Raw genomic sequence first — 13307 nt, forward strand, 5'->3', positions numbered from 1 at the left:
CCCTGATCTCAACCCCATCGAACACCTTTGGAATGAATTGGAATGCAAACTGCGAGCCAGGCCTAATCGCCTAACATCAGTGCCCGACCTCACTAATGCTCTTGTGGCTGAATGGAAGCAAGTCCCTGCAGCAATGTTCCAACATCTAGTGGAAAGTATTCCCAGAATAGTGGAGGTTGTTATAGAAGCTTAGGGGGACCAACTCCATATTAATGACCATGATTTTGGAATGAGAGGTTTGACTATCAGGTGTCCACATACTTTTGGTCTTGTAGTGTATGTTGGAGGAAGTTAGCAAAAGAAAATAAATAATTGGTGTCATTTTAGACCTTGTGCGAAAAGTTTATCACCATGATGTATGGGAGAGGCACTTCATGAAGGATAAGTTCCATGCATTTAAATGGTAACTTAAGGCCACTTGATTGGCGCCAGGGCGTGTCTCCAAGGCCATGCTGTGGGATCGTTGAATGCTGGTGTGGCTGGGAGTCGTCTTGCAGTTACGCTCCCTACACATATTACAGACTTGTCGTATGCTAGTCCCCGTCTACTTCACTCGACTGAAAGAAGATCACAAGTCGCTCTTCCATAGATGGGGAAAATAATTGGGAAATTATTCGGCAGCCTTCATATCTTAACATCCCATTAATGTTTGAACGGGAATTTCTGAATATTTTAGTTCATAAATAATGCATCAATTTAATGGAGCAAGAAAACAAATAACTAACAGCTGCCTGACTCCTTTGGGCCGAAATGAACTTATTACGCAGGCAGCTCTATCGCACCAAAACACACAATTCAATCTGTTTTGCAACAGCTCTACTCACTGCCTCGGATGCACATCACAGAGCAGAATAATATTGCTTTTATTGGAATGTTTTAGATGAGTATACTGAAAAACAGCAGAACATGCTCTATCTTCTGATACAGTGATATCCCAAAGCGTACCCTGACCTTGTGTTAATCCACAGTTCATATCCTATTATATGACTAAAAGGCACAGGGAGGGATATTCAGTACAGATAACAAAAGATGAAACCTCCACTAGATTAGTTATTGTCGAAATGGGACCTGTGACTGGCTGCCAAAAATGTTACAAGTTTAATCATCTCTGAACCTGAAACTGACCTGGATTTGTTGCATTGTGTCGGTGGGGATCGAGGAGAGTTGCGTGAGAGATGCCTACCCTCTCTGGTCACAATATTTATTTGAGAGATCAATCTGTTTGCCACCTGAACTTCCCAAATCCATTGACCCACTGCAGATGCTGTTAGGCCTCTGTGCTTGAGTCCCATTGCTCTTCATCGCCCCATACTGGGATTTAGAGAGGGGAGACGAGTGAAGGGACTGAGCCGAGTGTTTTAAGGCCATGTGGAACCAGGTCTGAATTGGCTTGGCTCAGAGATGCGTGATTCTTCCTTGGGGAAATCCCTGCTCCACTTCACTCCTCCAGGCCCAAGATTGAGTCCAAACCCCAAGGGTTATGGCAGATAATCCCTGTTCTGATTGAAAACGATTCGAGAGGTTAACCCTTTGGGTGGAGATGATCTGACCACCGTTCCATTACTGCCTCTCCTGGACTTGTGTTTGTGTGCGGTCGTAAATGTGTGAGGTGTGTGTGCAATTGTGTTTGTTGGTAGTTCCAGTCCCACAGTCATTGGAACAAGGCTCTCAATTATAGTAAGCGTATTTGCTGCTCTACCTCATAGCCAGTACTCAGAAACCATCAGGAAAAAGTACCAACTGAGTAAAAGTAAATATACCTTAAAAGAAATTGACTCAAGTAAAGGTCACCCAGTAAAATTCTAAAAGTAAAATTCTACTTTAGTAAAAGTCTAAAAGTATTTGGTTTAAAATATACTTACGTATAAAAAGTAGAAATAATTTAAAATTCCTTATATTAAGCAAAACAGATGGCACAATGTTCTTGTTTTTTAAATTACGGAAATCCACGGGCACACTCCAACATTCAGATTGGAACATTTACAAACTAAGCATGTGTGTTTAGTAAGCCCTTCAGATCAGAGGCAGTAGGGATGACCAGGGATGTTCGGTTGAATTTGACTATTTTCATGTCCTGCTAAGCATTTCAAATGTACTTATGGGTGTCAAGGAAAATGTATGTAAAAAATACAATATTTGATATAAATAGTAAAGTACAGATACCCCAAAAAACTACTTAAGTAGTACTTAAAAGTATTTTTACCTAAGTACTTTACACCACTGTAGACCATCCATTCCCAGTCTGTCCAAAGTGGCTATCCCTTTTGCTCTTTCCCTCTATGAAAAAGCCCACAGTACAATATCAGCATATACAGTACAGAGATCATATGCTACAATGTATATTAAACTTGAACTTATTTGATATTCTCTACAAAGCCTTATAGAGTTACTTGTGGAATTAATTTCAATATTTTTGGTGACCGAATTGGATTCTTCTCATATCAGTTTCTTTATAAACACTGTGTATTTCATTTGAAAGAAGAAGAAAAAAATTATACCAAGCTTACATTTACCAAGCTCACTCCTCTAGCCTAAACCCTTAAGACTGTTAGAATAATCAAAATCAAAAAATCTGAAATTAAAATGTCAGAAGCTAATATAAGGGTAGAGAGTCTTAGCGAGTGTTTACATTAGATATGAAGTGAACTCGGAATACCAAATCCAGACACCTACTGTAATCTATGAAAATGAGCCCACTCTGTTTGTCCTCCTGCTGCATGGTCGGCTGGGAAAATTAGCTCGCTGGAAATGACGGTTGCATGGCAGTTCATTTTCCACAAGTAATTTACTTTGCCCCGTAGAATTGTGGGTAACCTAAGGACATTTCAGGCAGCCTTATTTTTTTATCTGCAACATTTTTTTGATTGCTTAGTCCAAAGGAATTAATACTTTGTCAAATTCAGGCCATGGGATGCTAACATTGTGTATTTTGAAAAGTGCTATTTTAGTGATGAGTTTGTGCTGTGCTTTAAGGGAGGTACAGGAAGTCTCCGGCAGCAGTCTATTCAGCTGATAGCCCGTTGGCTGTTCCACACTAAATAGATTGTAAACGTGGGATATGTGAAGGTAGTAGATGAAGAGTGGAGGTGTAAAACATCACAAATGAGATGATGATGAGTTGACTTTGAGGTCACACAGACAGCTCTATCAAGTCTCCCTTAATTCCCCCCTTTTCTACTTGATCTCAGGCAAAGGATTTATTTAATCAACCTCCTCATTGACTCGTTTCCTTTACCATCCTGATCTCATACTTAGACGGTTTACTGATCCAGCCAGGCTTAAAATAGACTGTTGTTATCTGGCTTTGCCCCTGTTGGTCTGAATTCCTCCTGGTTCCTGGTACTGGCCCACTAGATTGAGCTATATATGTAAAACAAAATGTCCTAATTTATCTTAATTGAAAAATCCACTCAAACTATCTTTTAGTATTTTTTTCATTAGTCCACTGTAAATATAGTGCACAAAATGTTTGCATGTCAGCAGTCAAGTTTAGCAGATGTAGGACTTTCAAGCAGGCTGTGTTTTTACCGTTTTTGACTGAATTTCTCTTTTAACAGGAGTAATGATATGTTTGGTTGGTAGATTGTTTGGCTGTGATGGTGGCCTTGCCTCAACAAATCTAGCTGAGAGTTGATTAGTCTGGCTCCTGACCCATGCCTCAGGCCTGCCTGGGTTAGTATTGATCAGAATATCATCTGTCACAGGGCACCAGTCTTTGTATGTTTGACTGACTAACACACCTTTGCAGGTGGACGGGACAGAAGTGTGTGTGTGTGTGTGTGTGTGTGTGTGTGTGTGTGTGTGTGTGTGTGTGTGTGTGTGTGTGTGTGTGTGTGTGTGTGTGTGTGTGTGTGTGTGTGTGTGTGTGTGTGTGTGTGTGTGTGTGTGTGTGTGTGTGTGTGTGTGTGTGTGTCTAACCCTTTAAGCCACTGGGCTTTCACTTCATGACCACACTATTCTGATGTCCTCCCCATTATCTGAATATGTTCCCCTCTAATACAATTGCTGTAATAGACCTAATGGAGAAGTATTTCTGTCTTTGATCCTGTTTGTGCTGTTTCAAACAGTCAGCTCAGTTTAAACATAATGAAATGTTAGTACTTTATAAGACAACACCCTGCTAAGCAATTAGTATTCCAATCGCAAATTCAAATACTTGCCTATGAAAGCAAATAATTTTCTGTCTGACACACACACACACGCCACTGATGGGCGCTATCTGATATTATGATCCACAGCTGCATCACATGCCAGTCACATAAAGAGCATCAGTGATTCCTATCACATGTGTGTTTAAAGGTGACAGGAAAAGTCTCCACAAAACTATAACACTTAATAATAATGCTCATGTAGGCTTCATTAAATTAGCCTCCACACACTAAAAAATATGACTACATTTTAGCTGTCATTTCTACTTTTTGGTGAATGTCATTTTCTGTCCATAGAATTCAAGGATGACGTCATTTGAGGGCAAAAGGAAAATAACAATTGCTCACTGCAAGGAACTCAAGCTACAGGCATGGTTTTATGAGTAATTTTCTGGATCAGAAATGAAACAAATGACACTGACATGATCTGGGAAATAAACATGTATGTCAATAATGGTTATACTCATATGCAGATAATGCAGCCAGGTCACCTGTGATTTAAGTCAGTGTTTTGAGATTTTTGTTTTAAGCCTATCCCAAACCTTAACCCTTACCTTAACCATTTGGAGTTAATACCTAACCTTAAGATTTCAGAGTTAATGCCTAAACTTAACCCTAACCTAAAAAATATTCACATAATGCTTAAACTTAATCTTTAAACACTTTGAAAATTGATGTTTGGAACAACTTCGTAATTTGAAGTTTGCGAAACATGAAGGGACGTCTAATGATGACTTGAGACTGTGAAAGCAAGTAGAGATAATGAGATCCAGTATGATCTAGCTAGTTAGTTTTGATGAGGCTCCCATTCATACAGCTAAGATTAGCTAAACGTTTTAGTTGATAATACTTGTTGGATGATACAACACATGTACAGTATAAGCTAGCTAGCTAATACACTTAGTTTACTTCTTGGGAAACAATATAATTGAGCTATTACTGGTCAATTGTTACCATATATAGCTAGCTAGACCCTTTCGGACAATTGTACTGTGAACACAAGGTTAGCCAGCTGGATAGCTAGCTAGCAAACATTAGTTAGCCCAAGTGTGGCTTAGCTAACCAAGAACATCCTGATCTCTCCTGGTGAAACTGCTTTGATAAGCTTTTTCTCAATCACAAATACTCTTACCACTTTGAGCTGTACATAATTAAAGATCACTTAAATAGTAGTGTCGTTTCAAGTGATTTATTATAGTTAGCTAGAAGGAGAACAGCATCGTCTCTTCTCATTCTGCAGCATAAATCTGACTGACCACCAACTGTCACACTAACCAAGTTTCCGTCAACAGTTTTTACGTGAGTAAAGTCATAACATTTAAAAAAAAAATATCACGACAACTGTGATGGAAACAGGAAGTTTCGGTAGAATAATTTGGACATGGTGGAATCTTTTTGTGTCGGTAAAATGAATTATGCGGGAAATAGCAGTGAAAACTCTTTTATGCGCAAATACTGATATAATAGCCATCATATCAAAATAAACTTGGATTAACGCGGAGATGGTGTGTCCTCCCACTATGACTTGAGAAATTATGCAATTTATTAGGCTACAGATTAAATAAATTACGATGAACATCACAGTGTGGTGAAGTTGAACTGTGATCTCGATGCTCTTTTCCAATACATATCGAGGGTCTTCTGGTGACATGCTGATCGAAGCTTCACAGCCTTTTGACAAATACAAATATTCTTGCTCTTATCCATAATAATCTCATTATCTAGACTTGCCTACCCGCACAGCCTGACCTCATTACATCTGTGAGCTGTTGTCTAGAGCACACTAGCCAAGACCAGGGTAGCACATTTGCTGTTTAACTTTCAAATAGAGTTGAAAATGCGATGGAATGTTGTTGTACTTTAGATTTTTATTCAGTACATGAAAACTTAAGTACATTTTGTGTGCACTACATCGCCATGCAGTGACTTTTGTCCACTAAATGTACATTTGGTGGACACACACCACTGGTGGGAAAATATAGAGTATTCGCTTGAAAATCTGTCGCCAATTGGATCAAAACCTAGCTAGTTTTGTGAAAAATGAAAACTACTTTGAAATTGCTGGATCAAATGTAAAATAAAGAGATTTTGTTTTACATACTAGAAATGTGTGAAATTGTGCACTAAAATCAGACCATTAACATTTTCCAAGAATTCCAATAGAGCAAATTGACAGGTAGCCATACCTATTTTAGTGTTATATCAAGGATACAAAATCTACCCAGACCAAAATATGATTGCAGATCATTTTATGATGTATTTAGCGTTTGTATTGTTGTAGAAAGGTTTGGAAAACCAGGGACATTTTTGCCTGTCACCTTTTAATGCTGATGGATTCTGACAAATAATCATGGTTTAATCATCTTTTCTAGGAAAGGTATTTTATTCCTGTTGAGATAGATGAGAGCGATAGATCAGTGACCTTTATCTCGCTGATGGAAGATGTGAAACTCCATATTACTTAACTTTATTTAGACAAGTATTATATTAACTAAACTGTTCTCACATGTAGTGGCCTCCAGTTCTCAGTGTAATAAATATGTACAAGTAGGGATTTGTAAAAAAATAAAAATAATTTAAAGGCACTGACTGTGTAAACATTTCAATGGTGGTTTTGACTAAATTCAACTTCCAGGCAGCCCCTGGTCGGCCTTCACAATCTATCACTAGGTCTCCTCCCAAGCCTTGAAGTCTCACGTGTCTCTGTTCTGTCCCCTATCTAAGCCTTTATGTTCGCTGGGAGGAACAGACAAGCTGTCTGGCCTATGGATTGAGTCGAAAAAAGCTTAAGGAAGAGCAGAGAGAGCTCCAAGGCCATGTTGCACAGCTGGAAAAAACCCAAAAGGAGATTAGTGCTTCCTTAGGCCACACAATCAACGGGCCTGATTAAGAAACAATGTTACAGGCACTTCTCCATTTAGATACACACACACACACAATGACGGAGACAAATGGGCCTGGTCAAAAGTACTGCACTACATAGAGAATAGGGTGCCATTTGGGATACAGTCTCAGTCAGCCCAGACTCGGCCAGGACAGAATCACTCCATCTAAATAAGCTTGTATGTTTTCACGCAAAGAGAAACACACAGATGACTATATGTATTACATCACATTAAACATATATTGCAAATTTATATACTGTACTGATTGACATACATTTAGGTTATATCGGTTATATCTCACACACATACACAAGATTAAAGACTTACTTTGACTCCTTGTACTCCTTGTACCCACCCGCAATGCACATACAGTGTCGACGTTCAGGTCCTGAACCTCCCCTAGGTTCTTACTGTGGAATGCAGTGTTTGGTTTTTGCCAGGCATAATGGGATACATCTCGTCCAAAACGTTGACTGAAGTTTGCCAAAAATCACCAGGAAGCACCTGGATGATCATCAAGACTCTTGGAAGAATGTTGTATGGACAGATGAGTCCAAAGTAAAACTTTTTGGAAGACATTGGTACCATTATTCCTGACAAAAACCAAACAATGTATTCCACAGTAAGAACCTTATACCAATTGTCAAGCATGGTGGTGGTGGTAGTGTGATGGTTTGAGGATGCTTTGCTGCCTCAGGACCTGGAGGACTTGCCGTAATAGAGAATTCTCAAAGCAAATCAAATGAAACTTTATTTGTCACATGCGGCGAATACAAGTGTAGACCTTACTGTGAAATGTTTACTTACAAGCCCTTAACCAATATTGCAGTTCAAGAAGAGTCAAGAAAATATTTACCAAATAAAGTTAAAAAAAATATTATAATAACATTAATAAGAAAAATAACACAATAACATAGCAATAACGAGGCTATATACAGGTGGTACCGAGTCAGTGTGCGGGAGTACAGGTAATTTGTACATGTAGGTAGGTGTGGAGTGACTGTGCATAGATATTAAACAGCGAGTAGAAGCAGTGTACAAATCAAATGGAGGGGGGGGGGGTCAATATAACAGTCTGGTGGCCATTTGATTAATTGTTCAGCAGTCATGGTTTGAGAGTAGATGCTGTTAAGGAGCCTTTTGTACTTGGCGCTCCGGTACCACTTGCCGTGTGGTAGCAGAGAAAACAGTCTATGACTTGGGCGACTGGAGTCTCTGACACGTTTATGGGCTTTACTCTGACACCGCCTAGTATATAGGTCCTGGATGGCAGGAAGCTTGGCCCCAGTGATGTACATTTGGTAAATCTGACAATAATTATATCCTCCTGATTCCTGCTTACAAGCAAAACACTTTGATTAAATTACTTTGGCGATAACTAACTCATTAGGAATGCGGGGCACCACTGAATCCTTAGTTTATAGAGAGGGCTATGTCCCGAATCCACTCTTAATGATCTGAAGATCTTTTATATCAATAGCAGTCAATCATGAATTATTCTTTACCTTCTATCAGTCTCATCTGAAAGTCGTAAAATTCTTGGTTATTGCTCGAACCCTAATATAAATTATGAATCAGCGATTTACTAACTAATCAATCAAATCACAGACATACATGAAAATACATAGATATTGTACATTGGGTTGCAACATGATACAAAGAAAAAGTCCCTAGCGGACGAAACCGATATGACTGCTTGGTAGACAAAATAAAAGGGGTGTGCAGTTCAAGAGCGGGAAACTCATAGAGGATTACGACACTCATAGAAACTGCTAACACTTTACATGAATGACCGCTCATTCGAAAATAAATCGCAATTTATATTTATGCACGTATGTCATTGTTGTTTTCTCTGTTGGAATCCAGTCCTTCTGCTGGAGACAGAAAAGTCTCTGGTTGCATTTCCCCGAAGATCAAAGTATTTTGTGGATGTTAGAATGGGTACTTCAGAGTACTGTGTTTCGGCAGTTGTACTTGTCCCAGATTTACGTAATTTCTAACTTCAGACTAGTAATTTGTGTCGTCTGGAATTTCTCACTTATTCAGTAGTGAATCGATAGTCTCAAAGTTTAACCATATCCAGCCAATGGTCCACATGGGATGGTTTTCTGGTCTAGTTTCTACAGGTCTTAACCATTTGAGACATCGTCCTTACCATGTCTCTTTGGCACCTTGTAGTTTTAACCACTTCACACACCAGAGTCCCCCGGCATGTTTTGGTCTTAGAAATTCAACCATTTGCATCCTTAGCTTACACCCATTGTTTGCGTGGTCTGGTGTGAATATCAGCAGGGGTGGGTTTTATACATTTCGGTAGAAAATGGCTGTTCCATGAAGCCAAATGTGATATCTGGGCTCACGGGGGTGTGGCCACTGACTAGTTAATACTCTTGTTTAGAAGGTTAATATCACATTACATCTTTTCACAAATAGTTTCATGTTTATTCACATACATTTCACAATATTTAGATGTAACCCTGACAGCTGGGAAATATACACTTTAACCTCTTGCTCCTACCTGACACGCAGGCGTCCCATCTAGACATCTGGAAATGCAAATGCGCTACGCTAAATGCTAATAGTACTAGTTAAGAGATACAGTTATGTGTGTTTCCTGTCCTTCATGAGATGACCAAATGAAACACACTCGTCATAACTGTCCCTTAAGTGTCCAGGGACCATTCATCACTAAGTATTGAACGCTGTGCTGTAGTCAATGAACAGCATTCTCACATAGGTGTTCCTTTTGTCCAGGTGGGATAGGGCAGTGTGGAATGTGTTTGAGATTGTGACATCTGTGGATTTGTTGGGGCGATATGTGAATTGGAGTGGGTCTAGGGTTTCTGGGATGATGGTGTTGATATGAGCCATGACCAACCTTTCAAAGCACTTCATGGCTACCGACGTTAGTGCTACAGCAGAATATCAGGCCATCCATCTTTGCGCTGATGCGCAGCTGGGTCATGCAGCAAAACGCACAGTCAAGTCAACATGAAAATGGCTAAAAAGAAACACATTTGAAGTTTTGGAATGGCCTGTGAAAATCCAAACTTAATCCCAATTGATATGTTGTGGCATGACTTTAAATGAGCAGTTCATGCTAGAAAACCCACAAATCTCTGTTCGGCATGGAAGAGTGGGCCAAAATTCCTCCACAGCGACTTGAGAGACTGATCAACAACTACAGGAAGTGTTTTGTTGGACTCATTGCAGTTTAAGATGGCTCAACCAGTTATTGAGTTTAAGGGGGCAATTGTTTTTTCTCACAGGGACATTGGGTGTTACATAACTTTGTTCATGAAATAAGTATGTCATTGTTCACTTAGGTTACCTTTATCAAATATTAGGTTTTGGTTGAAGATCTGATAACATTCAGTATCAAAAATATGCAAAAGTAGAGAGAATTAGAAAGGTGCAAATATTGTTTCACAGCATTGTACATGCTTATTAAATCATGCCAGGAAGTCTGATGACAAGATCTCCATGGTCAGGAAATGTTAGAGAGCATGCTTTACCTATACTGGGTCACCCCATCCTAGGGAGTTTGTATGAGGGCCTCGTACTGCCACCCTGCCTGGTCCTCCCACCCTTACAGGCGTGTAATGAGGGCTCCTGCACTGCTGTTGACTGGATAGATAGACGGGATGATATCACACAGCAGATTAAATGATCAGTGGTTCCCCAGCAAGCAGCTAGTGCTGATGGGAATAAGATGTGCCTGCTGATTCTCGGTTTGCAGGCAGGGAGGTAAACATCACTTCTCCGATGTCTTTCAGGACACCTCATTAGAACACACACACACACACACACACACACACACACACACACACACACACACACACACACACACACACACACACACACACACACACACACACACACACACACACACACACACACACACACACACACACACACACACACACACACACACACACACACACACACACACACACAGAGACCAGCCAAACAGTGGTAATAACATGTTGATCTTCTTTCAAATTGAACTTTCACCACCCAGGCAGCTTTAGATGTTGAGCGCAGAGCAGTGCAACTTCCATAGACAAACATTGGCATTAGAATGAACCGTAATGAAGAGTGACTTTTAACTTTCCTAAAAGTCAGTTCGTCAAATGTCTGCCCTTCTAAAGCTTCCCCGGTTAACTGTAAGTGCAGTTATTGTGAAGTTGAAACGTCTAAGAGCAAAAACGGCTCAGCCGAGAAGTGGTAGGCCACACAAGATCACAGAACAGGACCGCCAAGTGCTGATGCGCATAGCACGTTAAAATCAACTGTCATCGGTTCCAACACTCACTACCGAGTTCTAAACTGCCTCTGGAAGCAATGTTAGCACAAGAACTGTACGTCAGGAGCTTTATGAAATGGGTTTTCATGGCTGAGCAGCCTGCACACAAACCTAAGATCACCATGCGCAATGCCAAACGTCGTCCAACATCAGTGCCCAACCTCACTAATGCTCTTGTGGCAAGTCCCAGCAGCAATTTTCCAACATCTAGTGGAAAACCTTCCCAGACGAGTCGAGGCTGTTACAGCAGCGAAGGGGGAACCAACTCCATATTAATGCCCATGATTTTTTAATGAGATGTTCAACGAGCAGGTAGGTGTCCACATACTTTTCGTCATGTAGTGTACGTCAGGCTTCCATCATTATCTGAGGTTCTCAGGTGATCTTAGATAGACCCACCTCCCCTGCAGCAGATACATCATGGGTCAATAATACTCAAACAGAAACGTGGAGATTCTGTTGATATCAACTCAAGTAGCCTGTGTTTGTACAGTATGTGTGTATGTCAACTGACCTGTGTGTGTCACAGTAACTGTGTGTCTGTGTTCCAGAGCCACAGTGAGGAAGGGGATGTCATTCAGTACAGCGAGGCCCAGTGACTCAGCCTTATGGGACATCGCCCTGGAGTCTGGCAGAGGGGGCGCAAACACCATCTCTGCCGTGTGTCAGAGGAAAACCACCATCACCGGGAAAAGGTGTGTGTTCAAGAATGAGATAGGTTCCTAACCAACCTCTATTGAATTCAAAAGAATGAAGCTACAAATGGTTCTGAACATCTTATACGTTACAAAACTGAGTGATTGCCAAATTTCTAAAAGCCCTACATTTTCCACTTTCTTAAATGGCCTTCCTCTGTCCTGTTACCACTGACTGATATAAGTAGTGAACGATTGTTGATGCACAGCACGTGTCGAAGACAAGGGTAGAATAAACAAACAGGTTTGTTATAGATGTCGGATAATTCTCCTTGTTAAAACATCATGATTTATTTTAACCTTTATTTAACTAGGCAAGTCAGTTAAGAACAATTTCAGCCTAGGAACAGTGGGTTAACTGCTTTGTTCAGGGGTAGAACGATAGATTTTTATCTGTCAGCTTGGGGATTCGATCCACCAACCTTCAGTTACTGGCTCAACGCTCTAACCACTAGGCTACCTGCCACCACATCTGTTAAAATAGGAAGAAGGAACAAATTACAAATCTAGAATTTTGATTGAGGAATAAAACTATTGAATTTCATCAGTTGCCTTGTTGGTGTGGTCATGGCATTTTTGCTACAGCCTGTTATTGTATGAAGCAGGTCTATGTTACATTGTGATGAATCACTCTCATTGTAAATAGACTGAAGGGACTATTCAAATTCCTCATTAGGGAACTATTTTAACAGATACAGTATATGTGACATAGTTATTTGCTTTAGGCAGTAATTCCCCTGATTTACATTAGATATATTATTATGAGACCCGGTGATTTCCCTGGTCAGGTGAGGTCATTTGGTCAGGAAGAAACTCTGGGCCCTAGTTATAATCTCATGCAATGTGCACCGGTTTCCCGGACAGAGATCAAGCCTAGTGCTGACTAAAAAAGCACTCCCCAATGAACAATATTAATTGAAATAGACTATACGACTAATCTTTTACCTGGGAAACCAGCCCTATAACTACAAGGAATAACATACAGTAGTTGACAATGCAAATCAGTTGTTTGTAATCCTCTGAGATTATGATGACATCAGTAAGAACGTTAGTATTCCTGCGGTCTACCACAGTGGGGGAGGGATCAACTGGGTTAATAAGAACACTTTAAAACCCTCAAACTCAACTCTGGACCTCGAAGCCTGTTCCGCTGCATTTTTTCATTGTTCCCCTCTAATCGGGTCCTTCTTTAGATTGGGATACCAGGTAGGTGCAATTCATTATCAGGTAGAACACAAAATTAGCAGGCTCCGGACCTCGTAGGGCAGGTATT

The 13307-nt window shown here is 40.3% G+C and overlaps 1 protein-coding gene across 1 annotated transcript in view; it reads left to right on the forward strand.

Moving 5' to 3' along the window:
• LOC124007144 (transmembrane protein 132D-like) overlaps window positions 1-13307 on the forward strand; it is a 64018-nt gene that overhangs the window by 27620 nt on the left and 23091 nt on the right. Inside the window, 1 exon segment of the mRNA XM_046317477.1 lies at window positions 11891-12034. Coding sequence (XP_046173433.1) covers window positions 11891-12034 — 144 coding nt within the window.

This window comes from Oncorhynchus gorbuscha, linkage group LG20 (assembly GCF_021184085.1).
Source record: "Oncorhynchus gorbuscha isolate QuinsamMale2020 ecotype Even-year linkage group LG20, OgorEven_v1.0, whole genome shotgun sequence".
Taxonomy (NCBI): Eukaryota; Metazoa; Chordata; class Actinopteri; order Salmoniformes; family Salmonidae; genus Oncorhynchus; species Oncorhynchus gorbuscha.